Raw genomic sequence first — 21,171 nt, 5'->3', positions numbered from 1 at the left:
CATACCTCTTAACCGTCTCAAACTACCTGGCTTTAAAACCTCCAGTTACCTATTTTGCTCAGTGCCACTGTAAACTGGGTTTACCATCTCCAAGGGTCTCTGATTCATGCACTTGTCTCAGACTGGCAAAGTGGCTCAAAGCTCCAGCTCATCCTCTGGTCTCTGAAAAAAAAAAAGATCTACTCCCTCTCGAAAGACATGCACTATTAATGTCAGATAACCCATTAATCCCTTCCCAATCCCATCATCAATTCTGGCATGAACTCCCCAAGCCGTTCCACCCACTCTATCAAACGCTCACTTCCCAGTTGGCTCTCTGCTTTGCACAACACTAATCTCCCTTCCCCCCACCCACCCGTTAAAATTAGCATGAGCAGCTTCACAGCACTGAGAAAGGTGTGAAGGCACCAGCTGCCTAACTCTCGACACTCACAGGCAGAGAGGGAGGAAGCAGCAACCCGCTGTGCTAAACATAGCTTAAAAAAAATCTCGCGCCCAAGAAATGCACAAAGGTCGAGAAACCACAATGAAAAACAGCTTCTTAAAATGCAAGTAATTAAACAGCTCACCTGCTGGCCTTGGCCTGTCAGCTACGTTTTCCGGAGACTGAGGGCTATTCTTCTTGTAGCGACTGTACATGCTCCCCATGGCAACCATTCCCTGCTGCTCAGGCGTGCTACTCCAAAGAAAGACAAGCAAAAAAAGAAAGCAGGGAAGCGGTAAAGGGAGGAGAGTTTGGAGGAGGGAACGTGGGGGGGGGAGAAAGATTGGGATGAGGGCAAGGAAATGGGAAAGTACGGAATTTGGGAAAGAAGATATGGTGGGTAGGTGGAGGGGTGAAAAGGTGAAGATAGGGTAGGTGGAGGGGGGGGAACGGAGAAGATAGGGTGGGTAGGTGGAGGGGGGACGGGGAAGATAGGGGGGGTAGGAGGAGCGGGGGCGGAGGAGGAGAAGATAGGGTGGGTAGGTGGACGGGGGGAAGGAGCAGATAGGGTGGGTAGGTGGAGGGGGGGGGGGAGAAGGAGAAGATAGGGTGGGGAGGTGGGGGAGAAGGAGAAGATAGGGTGGGGAGGTGGGGGAGAAGGAGAAGATAGGGCGGGTAGGTGGAGGTGGAGGGGGGGACGGAGAAGATAGGGTGGGGAGGTGGAGGGGGGGGGGAAAGAAGAAGATAGGGTGGGTAGGAGGAGGGGGGGGGGAAGAAGAAGATAGGGTGGGGAGGTGGAGGGGGGGGGGAAAGAAGAAGATAGGGTGGGGAGGTGGAGGGGGGGGGGGGAAGGAGAAGATAGGATGGGGAGGTGGAGGGGGGGGGAAGGAGAAGATAGGGTGGGGAGGTGGTGGGGAGGTGGAGGGGGGGACGGAGAAGATCGGGTGGGGAGGTGGAGGGGGGGACGGAGAAGATCGGGTGGGGAGGTGGAGGGGGGGACGGAGAAGATCGGGTGGGTAGGTGGAGGTGGGGGAAGGAGAAGATCGGGTGGGTAGGTGGAGGTGGGGGAAGGAGAAGATAGGGTGGGCAGGTGAAGGGGGGGGTGAGAAAGGGGAAGATAGGGTGGGGAGGTGGGGGAAGGAGAAGATAGGGTGGGCAGGTGGAGGGGGGGGGGGAAGGAGAAAATAGGGTGGGGAGGTGGAGGGGGGGGAAGGAGAAAATAGGGTGGGGAGGTGGAGGGGGGGAAGGAGAAGATAGGGTGGGGGGGTGGGGGAAGGAGAAGATACGGTGGGGAGGTGGAGGGGGGGTGGGGGAAGGAGAAGACACGGTGGGGAGGTGGAGGGGGGGTGGGGGAAGGAGAAGACACGGTGGGGAGGTGGAGGGGGGGGGGAAGGAGAAGATAGGGTGGGGAGGTGGGGGAAGGAGAAGATAGGGTGGGGAGGTGGGGGAAGGAGAAGATAGGGTGGGCAGGTGGAGGGGGGAAGGAGAAGATAGGGTGGGGAGGTGGAGAAAGGAGAAGATAGGGTGGGCAGGTGGAGGGGAGAAGGAGAAGGTAGGGTGGGGAGGTGGAGGGGAGTGGGGGGGGGAAGGAGAAGATAGGGTGGGGAGGTGGGGGAAGGAGAAGATAGGGTGGGGAGGTGGAGGGGGGGGAAGGAGAAGATAGGGTGGGGAGGTGGGGGAAGGAGAAGATAGGGTGGGCAGGTGGTGGAAGGAGAAGGTAGGGTGGGGAGGTGGAGGGGAGTGGGGGGGAAGGAGAAGATAGGGTGGGGAGGTGGGGGAAGGAGAAGATAGGGTGGGGAGGTGGGGGAAGGAGAAGATAGGGTGGGCAGGTGGAGGGGGGGAAGGAGAAGATAGGGTGGGCAGGTGGAGGGGGGGAAGGAGAAGATAGGGTGGGGAGGTGGAGGGGGGAAGGAGAAGATAGGGTGGGGAGGTGGAGGGGGGAAGGAGAAGATAGGGTGGGGAGGTGGAGGGGGGAAGGAGAAGATAGGGTGGGGAGGTGGAGGGGGGAAGGAGAAGATAGGGTGGGGAGGTGGAGGGGGGAAGGAGAAGATAGGGTGGGGAGGTGGAGGGGGGAAAGGAGAAGATAGGGTGGGGAGGTGGAGGGGGGAAAGGAGAAGATAGGGTGGGGAGGTGGAGGGGGGGAAGGAGAAGATAGGGTGGGGAGGTGGAGGGGGGGGGAAGGAGAAGATCGGGTGGGGAGGTGGGGGAAGGAGAAGATAGGGTGGGCAGGTGGAGGGGGGAAGGAGAAGATAGGGTGGGGCGGTGGGGGAAGGAGAAGATAGGGTGGGCAGGTGGAGGGGGGAAGGAGAAGATAGGGTGGGGAGGTGGAAGGGGGTGGGGGGAAGGAGAAGATAGGGTGGGGAGGTGGAGGGGGGTGGGGGGAAGGAGAAGATAGGGTGGGGAGGTGGAGGGGGGGGAAAAGGAGAAGATAGGGTGGGGAGGTGGAGGGGGGGGGAAGGAGAAGATCGGGTGGGGAGGTGGGGGAAGGAGAAGATAGGGTGGGCAGGTGGTGGGGGGAAGGAGAAGATAGGGTGGGGCGGTGGGGGAAGGAGAAGATAGGGTGGGCAGGTGGAGGGGGGAAGGAGAAGATAGGGTGGGGAGGTGGAAGGGGGTGGGGGGAAGGAGAAGATAGGGTGGGTAGGTGGAGGGGGGGACGGAGAAGATAGGGTGGGGAGGTGGAGGTGGGGGGGGGGGGAAGGAGGAGGAGAAAAGAGTGGAATGTCGGCAGGAAAAAAGGCAAAGGAAAATGGAACGTGCGGAAACCAAGTGGAAAATGATGGGAAGGGTGGGAACAAAACAATGAGAATGTCAAACTAATGAAGCTATGGATGAGACAGAGGCAAAAGCAATGATCCAAATAAACTCAAAAAGCTGAATTAAAGCCTTTTGGCAGCAGAAGGGTAACAGCAGGACTTTACTTTTTAAAAACTAACCAACCTCCCGTGGCACTGCTCACCACACAAAGGAGGACATGACTCTTGCACCCCCCCCCCCTCGAAAGGACGGGAATTTTGCAACATGTTGTACACAATGTGTTATTTGGCTGCAACGGGACAGCTACGCTTAATTTATTCTGCCCTGCGAAGCCCACAAAGTTAAATTGTTGCAAAAAGGCAGACAACCAAGGTCAGTTCGAGGCTAATTGTTGCAAAGCGCACCAAAGTCAATTTGAGTTTAATTGTGGAAAAGAGTACCAAGGTCAATTAGAGGCTAATTGCTGACTTTCTTTCCTCCCTTTTTTTCATATTTTATGCACTTTGTCACATTTTAAAACAAAGTGTTATGATGACTGAAGTGTGACGTGTCTCCAAACAGTGTTGTATTATGCACATGCTACTGGATCCACGGATCGTCCAGTCACTGCAAGTCAGAGGATGTGCTGTTTCACAAAAACAGAAGCATTAGACCATGTGGTTTTTTTTAGATTAGAGATACAGCACTGAAACAGGCCCTTCGGCCCACCGAGTCTGTGCCGACCATCAACCACCCATTTATACTAATCCCATATTCCTACCAAACATCCCCACCTGTCCCTATATTTCCCTACCACCTACCTATACTGGTGACAATTTATAACGGCCAATTTACCTACCAACCTGCAAGTCTTTTGGCTTGTGGGAGGAAACCGGAGCACCCGGAGGAAACCCACGCAGACACAGGGAGAACTTGCAAACTCCACACAGGCAGTACCCAGAATCGAACCCGGGTCCCTGGCGCTGTGAGGCTGCGGTGCTAACCACTGCGCCACTGTGCCGCCCCACAATGTATTATTCTGCTGCTCGTTTAGGGGTTTGCGTCTCTCTTTAAGCCTGCTCTGGATTCTTCAAATTGATGGTCGGTACATTGGGCATTCTTTGCACATGATCATATTGTCGCTGTGGGATCTTGCTGACGTGCAGCTTGGTTGCCGAGCTTCCTACATTACAGCAGCGATTACACTTCCTAAAAGTACTTCATTGGCTGTGAAGTGCTTTGGGATATCCTGAGACCACGAAAGGCGCTATATAAATGCAAGTTTTTTTCCCCCATTCAGGCCGCAAAGTCTAATTTTAAAAAAAAGGGCCGGGGTTCATCAGCGTTTATTCAATGGTTGGCCGGAGAATTTTTCAGATTGGAAAGTGCTCGTCAAGTTCAGGTGCATATGCATATGACAGGCAGCATTAAGTCACTGGTTTACACCTTATTTTTTTTTTTAAATGACTGCTTTGCACTCACAGTGCAACAGCTGGAGTGAAGTAACATACCCTTCTAAAACATTGCTAAAACAAAATCTTCTGTGGGCTTGTTTGTTGGAAGTCAGTTGGATGTGCTGTTTTCCAAGTCCAGGAACATTCTTCGGCTTAAATCTAAAGGATATTAAGTAAGCACTGGGGAACTGGCTCTGGTATTTAAGAAGCATTTTCAATCTTGCAAACGATTGGCCGTTTTTTCTTTATACGTTCCGCCCCTCCCCCCCCAAAGTGTAACACAAATATATTCAGCAACCCATGCATGAAGGAATCTACATTTGTAAAATTACTATATATATATATTATATACAATTGGATGCAAATTGGGAACGAAGTATCTGTTAAAAGAACAGGAGAACATCCGGTGCATGGGCAGGTAAATAAGGTTAAAGAGAAAACAAAACTCAACAGGACCTTAAAAGAAGTGACAAGAAATTGGTACAAAACATTGGTGAGTACCGTGGGCCAGTCTTATGTATCCCATTACCAAAAAGATATTAAAACCATAGAAAAATAGAAACCAGCTGCCCAATTTAATCCCACCTTCTGGCACCTGGTCCATAGCTTTGCAGCACTTCAGGTGCATGTCCAGCTACCTTTTTAAATGAATTGAGGGTCTCTGCCTCCACCATCGTTCCTGTTAGTGAATTCCAGACACCCACCGCCCTCTGGGTGAAAACGTTTTTCCTCACGTCCCCTCTAATCCTTCCACCAATCACCTTAAATCTGTGCCCCCTGGTAATTGACCTCATAATTTTGTATACCTCAGTTAAGTTGCCCCTCAGCCTCCTCAGTTCCAAGGAAAACAACCCTGGCCGATCCAGTCTTTCTTCATAGCTGCAACTTTCGAATCCTGGCAACATTCTTGTAAATCTCCTTCTGTACTCTCTCCAAAGCAATTATGGCCTTCCTGTAATGTGGTGACCAGAACTGGACGCAATACTCCAACTGTGGCCTAACCAGTGTTTTATACAGTTCCAGTGCATACTAGTGCAGATTAATTAGATGATCCTAGGAATGGGAAACTATAGTTATTAGGATATAATCCTGGAGAGCCTTGGGCTATTTTTAGTGGAGCAGAGGAGATTAAGAGGACGGTTGAGAGAGACTTTTAGGATGTTGAAGGGTTTTGATAGGTTTTTCCTATATTTTTTTCTGGCCATGGAGTCAGCGAAGAGGAATTGTCTGGATAAAATCTGATGTGTTCAATTGGTGGGCGGGGCGGGGAGAATTGTGTGTGCATTTAGTGTCCCGAGACAGATTCACACCTCGGATTGTGCAGGGACTCCTGCAATAAAGCGCACAACTTGTGAATGTTGTACGAGCGTTGGAATCAGTGTTAGCCTTGATGCACCCTGCAGTTGAACATTCTACAAACCAATCTGGTCTCGGACATGGAAGAATAGTCACTTGGACAAGGTACCTGAGAAAACTGCTGTCCAGAGGATGGGATGTTGGAGCTGGTCTGTTCCTAGGCTGCCTTTTTGACCGGGAATGAGGGAGAACCGCGGAGACACACTAATAAACAGCAACTGAACCTCATGGGTAGGAGTTTATCATCAAACGCGGAGGTGGAAATGACACGATTTGCCCAAGTTGAGTCACTCGAGCAGGCTGCCCGGTGACACAGCCAGAGATTACAGATGCGATGGAGGAAGGGAGATACATGCACTGAGCATAACTCCAAACAGCAGTTTCCAACTTATTCGATCTACCCCACTTGAGAACTAGCTCCTACCATGGGTATTTTACCTGATCTGCTTTACAGCACAAGCCGCAGGAGCTGACAGGTAGGCACATAAACACACACAAGGTGTACTGCGTCGTTGGACAGGGGTAAATTATTCCCTTATGCCTGCTGTGTAGTTATCACAAAGAGTTTAAAACTGAGAGACTCGCGATCTATGCAATACCAGACAGCGGTGAATTAATTAATTAATTTAGAGATACAGCACTGAAACAGGCCCTTCGGCCCACCGAGTCTATGCCGACCATCAACCACCCATTTATACTAATCCTACATTAATCCCACTACCCTCTCACAATCCCACCTTCCCTCAATTCCCCTACCACCTACCAAAATTAGGGACAATTTATAATGGCCAATTTACCTATTAACCTGCAAGTCTTTGGCTGTGGCAGGAAACCGGAGGATCCGGCAGAAACCCACGCGGTCACAGGGAGAACTTGCAAACTCCCTTAAATTATTCCCTTACATCTGCTATGTATGGTGGACATACAGGGACTTTTACACTGAGGCACTTCTGAGCTGTGCAACACTAGACATGAGTGAATAGTTCCCTTTTAAACAGCAGAGGTACTGACCATTTACAGGAACTGACACCATGATGCACGACACCAGACACTATAGAGAATTGTTAGCCAAAATCACTGGTCAGCAGGGTCGGAAAGAAAGGGACAAAAAGAAAACACACAGCACTAAGTGGGAGGTCCAATCATCCAGGGCTTTATTGTAAACATAGAAACTACATTGCAGAGTCTTTCAATCACTTATTTCTTTACAGACATGCAGGAATGAATACACGCACATCCACACAAGGGTAAAGGGTCACCCAACAGGTACAATATTCCTATCCACATCACAAGCCACATCTGCCGTGCCCCCGTCGGGCAGGATGCAAATCCAAGCAGGAGATGAAACCATGTTTCTTTGCTTTCCCGAATATCCTTACGTTGCTCACTCTGCTCTCCCCTCCCTCGTCTGCAAAGGGTTAACTAAAACCTCATGCCAGCAAACAACTCAACACAGTCGAGTTTCGAAAATAACGGGGAGGAAAAGGCCAGCTGGTCCATCAAGCCTGACGCAGAGGTGTGGTGCGGGCAGGGCAGTCTTTCTCATGATCCGGCCCTCGCGCTCAATTTTTCACCGAGGAGGGAGGGGCAATGAATAATCAGTGGGAATTATATCCGATTCTCACCCCTCAGCCGAGAGACACTATCGCAGCACCAGCTGAGATTAGCTAACTCAGCACAGGTAAGCTGGGATCTTTCTCTGCTCCAAGTAAGTATGGTGTGACTTGGAAGTGGTGGCGTTCTCTGTGCACCTGCTACCCTTATCCTTCATGGGTTTGGAAGGTGCTGCCCAAGAAGCCTTGACGAGTTGCTGCGGTGCATCTTACAGATGGCACACGCTACAGCCACACTGCATCAATGTGAAGGGAGTGAGTGTTTTGAGGTGGTGAATGGGGTGCTGATCATGCGGGCTGCTTTATCCAGGATGGTGTCGAAATTGTCAAGGGTTGTGGCAGCTGCACATATCTGGGCAAGTGGAGAGTATTCCATCACATTCCTGACTTGTGCCTTGTTGATATTAATAGCTATGTGCAGAATGCCTTCCTGACATCAGTCTGGAGCTTGCTCTTTACTGGTTTCTAACAGCAACCACCTTGTCCTGCAGTCATCTAACATAAAATGTTGTTCCAGACTTGCCTTTTCTATTCCGTTTAGTATCTTGCATTCCTCCATATTAAAAAAAGTCCCCTCCAGGCTAAGCTGAAGAGGCCTTCAGCCACAACAGTTCAACTCGACTTAGCTAAACCAGTGGAGAACAGGAGGAGTGCTTTTAAAAAACTTACTCAAGGCAAAATAGATGGCAGTAAGCAAAAAGCATGCCAACCAATACTCCTCTCCACCTTGTAGGTAATGGGCGAAGCAGCCCATTAGTCAAGAGCACCAACTATTATGAACAGAGAGCCTGCTGACACCACCGTCTCAGCCAATGGGTTGGAGGTGGGGGTGGGACTTACACTGACAGTCTATTTTACAGCAATGTCTATTTACTCAGCAAATATCAACATCGTACTACAGCAAACAGTCTACAGAATCTATCTAAAAAGAGTTACTACCAACTACAGCAAATTGAACTTATGACCAAAATTGCACCAATGGCTCCTGATAAAAGCAGGATTATTTCTTCAGCAAAATACAGAGAGTGGAGCTTAGTCAATGCAAATCATGTGCACGAAAACAACCCTGATCACTTACAGCCCTACGGTGTGATCAATGGTGGTATCACTATCAGATGTTCATTATGAAGACATTGGGGATGGGTGAGGGTTGCCCAACTGTGGTTGGACGTGTTCCTGGAGGCGTCATCACATGACTTCCCTCCTCCAACTGCCCCAGCTGCCCATTCCCACACCACTGGTCACCTGACGCACCCACATTCGCAGGGCACCAATCGGAAATCAAACAAACCCTTCATTAGATGATTGGATGAGTTTTAGACTGTCCGTCAAACAGCCTTTCTAACCCATCTGTTATTTTTATAACAGAAAAAAAAGGTTCAAACAAAAAAAAACCTCACAATTTGCTAATGCCGCCATGATTTTCTTTCCTGCTGGTTTGTTCACATTGGTGTCCCAGGGATTGGTCTTTAATTCCTGGAAGCTCCAGGGCAAGCCTAAAGGGTTGGAAACCCTAGCAGAGGGAGGGGATGGGGGTGGGGAGGGGTGCCGTCAAGGTATAAAGCTGGTGCGAATCACTCGCCTCTTGTACATACCCACCACTGTTCTTATCCACTGAAATCACTTCAATGAAAGAATGCCATGGGTTGGGTGTTAAGGGTTCCTCTATTGGGTGGACAACACACAAAGCCAATTTGTAGCCTGGCTGGCAACTTTAAAACATACCCCTTGGACATTACCTCAGTGGTGCCAATCTGAGAGTGGCTGCACGCACTCTATAAAGCTCCAACTTCCAGCTGCACTCCCTCCAAGGCCAATATATTCTTGCTAAGGTGTGGTGCCCAGAACTACTCACAGTGCTCCAGCTGTGGTCTAACCTGAGCTTTGTATCGCTGACGTATGGCTTCTACCACTTGTATTCGAATCCTCTAGATACAAAGGCTAGCATTCCATTAGCCTTTTGGATCATTTTCTGTCCCTGCTGATGCCATTTTAATTATCGCTGTACTTGGAACCACCCCCACTCCACCCTACCAAAGGCTCCTTGGTCTACTCCTGCTCTTATTTCTTATTTTATGACATCCAGTTTCTAGCTTTTCACCATTTAGATAGTACCCTGTTATATCCTTTTTCGGTTCAAAGTGATGACCTCATATTTGCCTAATTTGAAAACCATTTGCCACAGTTTTGCCCATTCACAATCTACTAATGTTTCATTGTAATTTTATGCTTCCATCTACACTGCTTACAATGCTGCCAATGCCTGTATCACAGGCGAATTTGATTATATGGCTTTCTATCTCATCATCTAGGTTGTTAATCAATATGGTGAATAGTTAAGGCCTCAAAACAGATCCTTGTGGGATACCACTAGTCAAATCCTGCCAATTACAGTGCCTGCTCATTGTCCTTACTCTCTGTCTCCTGTCACTCAGCCAATTTCCCAATTAGGCCTATAGTTTGCCTTCAGTTCCGTGAGCTTTAACTTTAGCTAACAGTCTCTTATGAGGAACTTCATTAAATGCCTTCTGGAAGTCCATATAAACAACATCCATAGACATTTCCCTGTCCGCTACTTCAGTCACCTCTTCAAAAAAGTCAATTTGATTCATCAGATGTGACCTCCCCATTACAAACTCATGCTGGCTCTCTGATCGACTGAAAATGTTTCCAAGGTGTTCAGTCACCCTCTCCTTAATTATAGACTCAAGCAATTTCCCAATTTTAGGCTAACTGGCCTTTAATTCTATGGTCTTCCTCTCTCACCTTTCTTAAATAGTGCAGGGACAAACAATTTTCCAATCCAAAGGAACGGTTTCCGAATCGAGAGAATTTTGCAATTCTTAGGGCATCTGCAATGCTCTCACCTACTTCTATTAAACCTGGGGATGGAAACCATCTGGTCCAGGGGAATTGTCTTTTTTTAGTGCCATTATTTTCTTCATTACTGTTACTTTGCTTATGTTCATTTGGGCGAGTCCACGATTAGCGTGAGCAAAATAACAGCAATTTCAATTTCCCAGATTTCTTTTTGTTTAAATCTCATGGGCAACCTAATATAGAGAGCACCTAAAGCTGGCTGTACTTCAGAGACCTTGCCTTCGAGACATCTCTGGACATTCACAGGGAAGTAAAAGTTAGCAAAGAGCTGATCAGCGTCAACTTCCTCAGCTGCTAACCAGAAGCTTGTGGAGAACAGGTTTCACAAGAGCCCTATGACAACCAGCTTCAAAATTAAACGGGAGAGCAACAAAATCACAAACGTAGTGATTTTTTTTTAAAGAAAACTGGCCGTCAAGCTCCTGTTTTTTCTAGGAGAGAGCCATCAATTTGTGACTAAATCCAAAGCAAACTTCTTTTTTGAGGTGTCAGACGTGGCTCAGTGGGTAGAACACTTGCCTGAGGCAGAAAGAAGGTCATGGGTTCAAATCCCCACTACAAAGACTGGAGCACATATTCCAGGCTGACACTTTTGGTGCAGCGCCGAGGGGTTGTAAAGGTTGCTGCTGCACTATTTTGAAAATGGGGCATTCTCCCCGGTGCGCTGGCCAATTTTTATCCCTCAATCAACATCATTAAAAATGGATTTATCATTTATCACCGAGTTGTTTATGGGACCTTGTTGTGCGCAAGCCGGCAAAAAAGTATTTGGTTGGCTGTAGAGCGCTTTGAGACGTCCTTAGGTTGTGAAATGTGCTGCATAAATGAAAGTTCTGTCTTTTCTTATCTCTATCCTGACCATGTGGAGGGATGGGAACTTATATGAATATTAAATACTAGGTTCCATACATCACTTTTACATGCAAAATACTTTTGTTGAGGGTCAAGATATAGAGAGATCAGATAAGCTGCTGATATCTCCTGTGATATTAAAGGAAAAAGTCCAGTACAGAATGAGTGAGGTTGCAGATAATAATGCTGATGACCATGTGTGATAATCAGTTTTCCCCCTTACTTCCTACAAGACATCGTGCCAAACCTGGATAGTCTGTGTGCTTCCACTGTTCTACATAATGATTTCGATGATGCCAAAAAAGCAGTCACTGCGGGTTCCACTTAGTGGGAAACTGCAAACAGTTTTTGTACAAAACAAATCAATGCGGTAATACAAAATAGGGAGAGGGAGCGGATTCCGCACTTATTCACTCACAAAAACTACTTTGCCCTTTACCAAGTTGCCTTTCATTTTACAAGTCATAATTTCAAACCAGTTAATCACCAACAATGGCCTTCCTGGGTCTTTCCCTGTTTAGGAGCCCACATTCTACATTTTTCTAGACCCAAAGCCAGAAGAAGTCCTCTTATTCACAGTTCCTCCATTTTGGGAACTATTGCTGCAACCTGATTTCTCCATGGAAATATATGAAACCAGTTACCTGAGGAACAAAACTAACCACCACCACCACCCCCCCCCCCCACCCCACACAGCTCTTCAGAAGGTGTCGACTCTCCCAAGAGTACAGTTACACATTGTCCCCTTCCAGTAACCAAGTGGCCATTCTTCAAGCATGAGCCAAGGACGATGAGCGCTGGCAGGCTAATTGACTGCAGAGCCATCACAGAAGAGCCCAATTCTCTTTCACACACACACAGGTGTACTTTTCCAGGTTGGAGTCACTGAACGACGATCAGGAGGCAGAACCTAGTCTGATTTCCAACCTCCCAACTGCACCCCCTCAAGCTCCCACCACTCCCCTTAATGCCCTTGTAATATCCCTGCTGCTGACCCAGATGAGATCAGCTAATTAAGCAGAGGCTGAACCATTTTCCAGTATGTGTGGCTAACAGACCTCTGAGTCACTCGGATAGCTAGTTTATAAAACTTTGAACTTTAAAATGGCCGAAGCAATTATTGGGAAGCATTGATTTTTAGCATTTATCCGCAGACACACTACATGGTCAACAATAAGGCTTTCTAAAAAAAAAAAGAAATCAGGATTGAGTAAAAAAGCATCCAAGAGATCTGTAGAAAATAAACAGTTGCCATCCTTACAAGTAAAAAAAAAAGGTTTCAATCAAATTCATTTAAAAAAAAATGGAAGAATTGGACATCATTGAGAGACTATGAAAACGGAGTTGGTGGGGGGGGAATCTGAACGTCAGGAGAATGTCATTGAAAAGAAAGCTGGGAGCGAGTGAGGGAGCTGGGAAGGAAGGAAGCAGAGACAGAAAACCAGAGAACAGATGAACTTAAAGAGCAGGCTTTCTAACAGAGGTCTAAATCCCGATATAAATGTGTATATACTTATATCAGAATGATACCAACAAACATACACACACGAAAAAAAGAGAAATAAATGAGCCCAGATAAATACGTCCTGATCCAATAAAACAGAGCAAACCTTTTCCCATTCATTCACATTGTACAGCATCAACACTCATTAAATCCCTCACTTGTTCACATTGTTCTGAATTCAATAGTCCCAGTCCCTTCCCTTGACAGATCCCTTCCAATTAACACATTGTACAGAACCCCAAACCTTTTCCCTCTCATCCCCACTATACAGAATCCCAACAGACTTTACAATTTACTCTCCATCAACAAGACCACCTACTTCTGCTTCTGTGACACCGCTAGTCTCTGCCCCTGCCTCAGCACTTCTGCTGAAACCTTCATCCATGCCTGTTACCTCCAGATTCGAGTGTTCCAATGCTCTCCTGGCCGTCCATGCACCTTTCATCCTCTCAACTTCAGGTCATCTAAAATTCTAGTGGCCTGTGTTGCACCAAGTCCCATTCACCCATCACCCCTCCACCCACTGACCTACACTGGCTCCTGGCCCACCAATACCTCAATTTTAAAATTCTCATCCTATTGTTCAAATCCCTCATGGCCTTGACGCTCACCAAACCGTAACCTCTTCCAACCCTACAAGATATCAGTGTTCCTCCAATTCTGGCCTCTTGCGCATTCTGTGCCCCTCCATTGGTGGCCATACGTTCAGCTGCCTCAGCCCTTGCTAAGCTTCTCCTCTTCTCTCTCCTCCTTTAAGTCCCTCCTGAAAAGTTACCTCTTTGCCAAGCTTTTGGTCACCTGTCCTAATCTTCCCTTATGTGGCTCCGTGTCAAATATTGTCTGATAACGCTCTTGTGAAGCGCCTTGGAATGCTTTAACTGCGTTAAGGGTGCTATATAAATGTAGGTTGTTTACAAATGATGCCGAATTAACTTTGTTTGGGAAGAGTAGTCAAGGTTTTTGTTCTTTTTGGAGGTACAATTTACCGGTTTCAAGCACTGGAATTTCCTGCGCATGTCTTTTTGGGCAGTTCCTACTTCGTGAACAGATTTCAAAAAACTCTATTCTGCTGCAAGTGCAACAGAAACGGAGAATAGGAGCATAAGGCAGTTCTCCCTCAAGAGGCATCAGCTGGAATGTGCTCACTCTTGTCCCCTCATCCCCTTGCAAAACGCCTGCGCACTCAACCTCACCCGTCACGCACATTCTTCTCTCCCCCCCCCACCCCACCACCAGCACCCCCATCCCACACCTCACCCCCTCCCCCAACCCCGGGCAATGCATTAGAGCTCAGAGCACAGCTGCTTCCAAACAGATTTCAACACCTTCCCTCACCTGGTTCGCCTCCTCTGGGCCATGAGGTTGTCAGCTTCCCTCGTGCCATTCACTGCCTGGGGATGCACCACTCTGACGTGGCGCAGCGCCTCTTGGTGGCTGAGCTGGGGTCGGCCCAGTTGCCGATGGGGGCTGCGGCCCAGGCTGTTTGAGCGGGTCAGAGAGGGCGACTGGTTGAAGGGCCAGGGAAGCTCCTGATCTTCAGGGGTGCCTGTTACAGACAGCAAACTGCAGTAAGTCAACTGCACTTCTGACAAGAGTAGACCAGAAGAAACCCATTTCCACTGGCAGGAGGTCAGTAAACAGAGGACGCACACTTAAGATAACATGCTGCATAAAATAATTATGATGAACTGCACTGCCCAATAGGTTACATAGAAAAGTTACGGCACAGGAGGAGGCCATTCAGCCCATCGTGTCTGTGCCTGCCTTATCCAGCTTTCCACCTGTTGGCCTGTAACCCTGTAGGTTACAGATCTTCAAGTGCACATCCAAGCACTTTCTAAATGCAACAAGGGTTTCTGCCTCTACAACCCTTTCAGGCTGTGTGTTCCAGACCCCCACCACCTTCTGGGTGAAATAAATTACTCCTCAACAACCTCCAGTTCTTCTGCCAATTACTTTAAATCTACGCCCCCGGTTATTGACCTCTCTGCTAAGTTTGGTTGTTGGAAGCGGATTCAACAGTAACTTTCAAAGGACAATCCGATAAATACTTGAAAAGGAAATGATTGCCAGGGCTAGGGGGAAAGGTCAGGGGAGTGGCACTAATTGGATAACATTTTCAAAGAGCCGCCACATACACGATGGGCCAAATGGCCTCCTTCTGTGCAGTAAGCTTCTAAAATCTATTCAATATTTCAGTTAAGCTGCTGACGTTCGCAAGGTTTTGTAACTGAATGGCGGAACTGCCTCAAGCGGCTAAACAGCCTACTCCTGCTCATGTATTTTGAAGTAACTCTTTTTGTATTCTTTCAGGGGATGTGGGTGTCGCTGGCATTTGCTGGCGTCCCTAAATGCCCCTGAGCGGCTTTCTGAGCCATTTCAGAGGGCAGTTAAGAGTCCACCACATTGCTGTGGGTCTGGAGTCACATGTCGGTCAGACCAGGTAACTATGGCAGATTCATTCCCTAAACAATTGATGATAGTTTTCATGGTACCATTTACTGAGACTAGCTTTCAATTCCAGATTTTTTTTTTTTATTAATTAACTGAATCTATTAATTAAATTTAAATTCCACCAGTTGCCATGGTGAGATCTGAACCAGTATCCCAGGCATTAGGCTGGGCCTCCAGATTAATAGCTCAGCAACATTGCCACTACACCATGGTCGCCTCCTGAGCAACGTTCAGCAATACTGCATCAGTGAGTGATGGACAGAGCTCTTCATCAACTTCCTGTACGGTCAGCTCCTCTTTCACCAGTGAGATGGACAGCCTTGGCTTCATATGGAGCTTTATAACATCGCTCCTATGTCGCTATACAAGCAAATGTGTCACAGCAATTAATAAAAAGGGAAAATAATCAGTGGTGTCTGGGGAAGGAGGCGATTAAATCAGTCGACACACTGCAGGAGAACACCAGTAGAAACACAGCACTTCACAATCACAAACCTGTCAACTCAGTAAGAGATCATCCCGGCCAATAATGGAGTGAGCGGTGGGGGGGGGTGGGGTGGGGAGATCAATCTCCATCCCGGTCAGTAATGGAGCGAGGGGGTCACTGTCCATTCCGGTCAGTAATGGAGCGAGGGGGTCACTGTCCATCCCGCTCAGTAATGGAACGACAGGTCACTCTCCATCCCGGTCAGTAATGGAGCGAGGGAGTCACTGTCCATTCCGGTCAGTAATGGAACGACAGGTCACTCTCCATCCCGGTCAGTAATGGAGCGAGGGGGTCACTGTCCGTCCCGGTCAGTAATGGAGCGAGAGGGTCACTGTCCATCCCGGTCAGTAATGGAGCGAGGGGGGTCACTGTCCATCCCGGTCAGTAATGGAGCGAGGGGGGTCACTGTCCATCCCGGTCAGTAATGGAGCGAGGGGGTCACTGTCCATCCAGCTCAGTAATGGAACGACAGGTCACTCTCCATCCCGGTCAGTAATGGAGCGAGGGGGTCACTGTCCATCCAGCTCAGTAATGGAACGACAGGTCACTCTCCATCCCGGTCAGTAATGGAGCGAGAGGGTCACTGTCCATCCCGGTCAGTAATGGAACGACAGGTCACTGCCCATCCCGGTCAGTAATGGAGCGAGGGGGTCACTGTCCATCCCGCTCAGTAATGGAACGACAGGTCACTGCCCATCCCGGTCAGTAATGGAGCGAGGGGGGTCACTGTCCATCCCGGTCAGTAATGGAGCGAGGGGGTCACTGTCCATCCAGCTCAGTAATGGAACGACAGGTCACTCTCCATCCCGGTCAGTAATGGAGCGAGGGGGTCACTGTCCATCCAGCTCAGTAATGGAACGACAGGTCACTCTCCATCCCGGTCAGTAATGGAGCGAGAGGGTCACTGTCCATCCCGGTCAGTAATGGAACGACAGGTCACTGCCCATCCCGGTCAGTAATGGAGCGAGGGGGTCACTGTCCATCCCGCTCAGTAATGGAACGACAGGTCACTGCCCATCCCGGTCAGTAATGGAGCGAGAGGGTCACTGTCCATCCCGGTCAGTAATGGAGCGAGAGGGTCACTGTCCATCCCGGTCAGTAATGGAACGACAGGTCACTGCCCATCCCGGTCAGTAATGGAGCGAGAGGGTCACTGTCCATCCCGGTCAGTAATGGAACGACAGGTCACTGCCCATCCCGGTCAGTAATGGAACGACAGGTCACTGCCCATCCCGGTCAGTAATGGAGCGAGGGGGTCACTGTCCATCCCGGTGAGTAATGGAACGACAGGTCACTGCCCATCCCGGTCAGTAATGGAGCGAGGGGGTCACTGTCCATCCAGCTCAGTAATGGAACGACAGATCACTGCCCATCCCGGTCAGTAATGGAGCGAGAGGGTCACTGCCCATCCCGGTCAGTAATGGAGCGAGGGAGTCACTGTCCATCCAGCTCAGTAATGGAACGACAGGTCACTCTCCATCCCGGTCAGTAATGGAGCGAGGGGGTCACTGTCCATCCAGCTCAGTAATGGAACGAGGGGGTCACTGTCCATCCAGCTCAGTAATGGAACGACAGGTCATTGCCCATCCCGGTCAGTAATGGAGCGAGGGGGTCACTGTCCATCCTGCTCAGTAATGGAACGACAGGTCACTGCCCATCCCGGTGAGTAATGGAGCGAGGGGGTCACTGTCCATCCAGCTCAGTAATGGAACGACAGGTCACTCTCCATCCCGGTCAGTAATGGAGCGAGGGGGTCACTGTCCATCCAGCTCAGTAATGGAACGAGGGGGTCACTGTCCATCCAGCTGAGTAATGGAACGACAGGTCACTGCCCATCCCGGTCAGTAATGGAGCGACAGGTCACTGCCCATCCCGGTCAGTAATGGAGCGACAGGTCACTGCCCATCCCGGTCAGTAATGGAGCGAGGGGGTCACTGTCCATCCAGCTGAGTAATGGAACGACAGGTCACTGCCCATCCAGCTCAGTAATGGAGCGACAGGTCACTGCCCATCCCGGTCAGTAATGGAGCGACAGGTCACTGCCCATCCCGGTCAGTAATGGAGCGACAGGTCACTGCCCATCCCGGTCAGTAATGGAGCGACAGGTCACTGCCCATCCCGGTCAGTAATGGAGCGACAGGTCACTGCCCATCCCGGTCAGTAATGGAGCGACAGGTCACTGCCCATCCCGGTCAGTAATGGAGCGACAGGTCACTGCCCATCCCGGTCAGTAATGGAGCGACAGGTCACTGCCCATCCCGGTCAGTAATGGAGCGACAGGTCACTGCCCATCCCGGTCAGTAATGGAGCGACAGGTCACTGCCCATCCCGGTCAGTAATGGAGCGACAGGTCACTGCCCATCCCGGTCAGTAATGGAGCGACAGGTCACTGCCCATCCCGGTCAGTAATGGAGCGACAGGTCACTGCCCATCCCGGTCAGTAATGGAGCGACAGGTCACTGCCCATCCCGGTCAGTAATGGAGCGACAGGTCACTGCCCATCCCGGTCAGTAATGGAGCGACAGGTCACTGCCCATCCCGGTCAGTAATGGAGCGACAGGTCACTGCCCATCCCGGTCAGTAATGGAGCGACAGGTCACTGCCCATGCCGGTCAGTAATGGAGCGACAGGTCACTGCCCATCCCGGTCAGTAATGGAGCGACAGGTCACTGCCCATCCCGGTCAGTAATGGAGCGACAGGTCACTGCCCATCCCGGTCAGTAATGGAGCGACAGGTCACTGCCCATCCCGGTCAGTAATGGAGCGACAGGTCACTGCCCATCCCGGTCAGTAATGGAGCGACAGGTCACTGCCCATCCCGGTCAGTAATGGAGCGACAGGTCACTGCCCATCCCGGTCAGTAATGGAGCGACAGGTCACTGCCCATCCCGGTCAGTAATGGAGCGACAGGTCACTGCCCATCCCGGTCAGTAATGGAGCGACAGGTCACTGCCCATCCCGGTCAGTAATGGAGCGACAGGTCACTGCCCATCCCGGTCAGTAATGGAGCGACAGGTCACTGCCCATCCCGGTCAGTAATGGAGCGACAGGTCACTGCCCATCCCGGTCAGTAATGGAGCGACAGGTCACTGCCCATCCCGGTCAGTAATGGAGCGACAGGTCACTACCCATCCCGGTCAGTAATGGAGTGGGGTGGGAATGGGGTCACTGCCCATCCCGGTCAGTAACAGAGCAAGGGGTCACTGACCATTCGGTCAGTAATGGGTCAAAGGGTCACCCTCCATCCTGGACAGTAATGGAGCAAGGGGTCAGTAATGAAGCGAGGAGTCACTGACCATCCCGGTCAGTAATGTAGCAAAACGTCACTGCCCATCCCTGACAGTAATGGAGCGAGGGATCACTGTCCATCCTGGTCAGTAATGGAGCAAGGGAACACTGACAATTCCAGTCAGTAATGGAGCAAAGGGTCACTGCCCATCCCTGACAGTAATGGAGCAAGGGGTCACTGTCCATCCTGGTCAGTAATGGAGCAAGGGGTCACTGTCCATCCCGGTCAGTAATGGAGCAAGGGGTCACTGTCCATCCCGGTCAGCAATGGAGCAAGGGATCACTGTCCATCCCTGACACCAATGGAGCAAGGGGTCACTGTCCATCCCTGACAGTAATGGAGCAAGGGGTCACTGTCCATCCCTGACAGTAATGGAGCAAGGGGTCACTGTCCATCCCGGCCAGTAATGGAGCGAGGATCACTGTCCATCCCGGTCAGCAATGATGCGAGGATCACTGTCCATCACTGACAGTAATGGAGCAAGGGATCACTGTCCATCCCTGACAGTAATGGAGCAAGGGATCACTGTCCATCCCTGACAGTAATGGAGCAAGGGATCACTGTCCATCCCTGACAGTAATGGAGCAAGGGATCACTGTCCATCCCTGACAGTAATGGAGCAAGGGATCACTGTCCATCCCTGACAGTAATGGAGCAAGGGATCACTGTCCATCCCTGACAGTAATGGAGCAAGGGATCACTGTCCATCCCTGACAGTAATGGAGCAAGGGATCACTGTCCATCCCTGACAGTAATGGAGCAAGGGATCACTGTCCATCCCTGACAGTAATGGAGCAAGGGATCACTGTCCATCCCTGACAGTAATGGAGCAAGGGATCACTGTCCATCCCTGACAGTAATGGAGCAAGGGATCACTGTCCATCCCTGACAGTAATGGAGCAAGGGATCACTGTCCATCCCTGACAGTAATGGAGCAAGGGATCACTGTCCATCCCTGACAGTAATGGAGCAAGGGATCACTGTCCATCCCTGACAGTAATGGAGCAAGGGATCACTGTCCATCCCTGACAGTAATGGAGCAAGGGATCACTGTCCATCCCTGACAGTAATGGAGCAAGGGATCACTGTCCATCCCTGACAGTAATGGAGCAAGGGATCACTGTCCATCCCTGACAGTAATGGAGCAAGGGATCACTGTCCATCCCTGACAGTAATGGAGCAAGGGATCACTGTCCATCCCTGACAGTAATGGAGCAAGGGATCACTGTCCATCCCTGACAGTAATGGAGCAAGGGATCACTGTCCATCCCTGACAGTAATGGAGCAAGGGATCACTGTCCATCCCTGACAGTAATGGAGCAAGGGATCACTGTCCATCCCTGACAGTAATGGAGCAAGGGATCACTGTCCATCCCTGACAGTAATGGAGCAAGGGATCACTGTCCATCCCTGACAGTAATGGAGCAAGGGATCACTGTCCATCCCTGACAGTAATGGAGCAAGGGATCACTGTCCATCCCTGACAGTAATGGAGCAAGGGGGTCACTGACCATCACACATGTTAATGCAGTAAGGGATAACTGTCCCTCCTCCACAGTAATGGATTAAAGGATCACTGACCATCCCCCACAGTAATGGATTAAAGGATCACTGACCATCCCCCACAGTAATGGATTAAAGGATCACTGACCATCCCCCACAGAAATGGATTAAAGGATCACTGACCATCCCCCACTGTAATGGATTGAAGGATCACTGACCATCCTCCACAGTAATGGAATGAAGGATCACTGACCATCCCCCACTGTAATGGATTAAAGGATCACTGACCATCCCCCACTGTAATGGATTAAAGGATCACTGACCATCCTCCACTGTAATGGATTGAAGGATCACTGACCATCCTCCACTGTAATGGATTAAAGGATCACTGACCATCCTCCACTGTAATGGATTAAAGGATCACTGACCATCCTCCACTGTAATGGATTAAAGGATCACTGACCATCCTCCACTGTAATGGATTAAAGGATCACTGACCATCCTCCACTGTAATGGATTAAAGGATCACTGACCATCCTCCACTGTAATGGATTGAAGGATCACTGACCATCCTCCACTGTAATGGATTAAAGGATCACTGACCATCCTCCACTGTAATGGA

The 21,171-nt window shown here is 49.8% G+C and overlaps 1 protein-coding gene across 4 annotated transcripts in view; it reads right to left on the bottom strand.

Moving 5' to 3' along the window:
* Positions 1–21,171, bottom strand: part of atat1 (alpha tubulin acetyltransferase 1) — a 62,705-nt gene that overhangs the window by 7,409 nt on the left and 34,125 nt on the right. For 3 of the 4 annotated variants that reach the window (XM_068009646.1, XM_068009649.1, XM_068009647.1), the window contains 3 exons: positions 14,152–14,362; positions 4,669–4,770; positions 570–676 (listed from right to left, as the gene is read on the bottom strand). In XM_068009646.1, the coding sequence (XP_067865747.1) occupies positions 570–676; positions 4,669–4,770; positions 14,152–14,362 (420 nt within the window). The remainder of the gene's footprint in view (positions 1–569; positions 677–4,668; positions 4,771–14,151; positions 14,363–21,171) is intronic. The other variant, XM_068009648.1, reaches the window with a different exon arrangement.

This window comes from Heterodontus francisci, chromosome 29, assembly GCF_036365525.1.
Source record: "Heterodontus francisci isolate sHetFra1 chromosome 29, sHetFra1.hap1, whole genome shotgun sequence".
In the NCBI taxonomy this organism is placed as follows: Eukaryota; Metazoa; Chordata; class Chondrichthyes; order Heterodontiformes; family Heterodontidae; genus Heterodontus; species Heterodontus francisci.
Note: the sequence above shows the minus strand (reverse complement) of the source record. Positions and strands in the feature narration are given on the sequence as shown.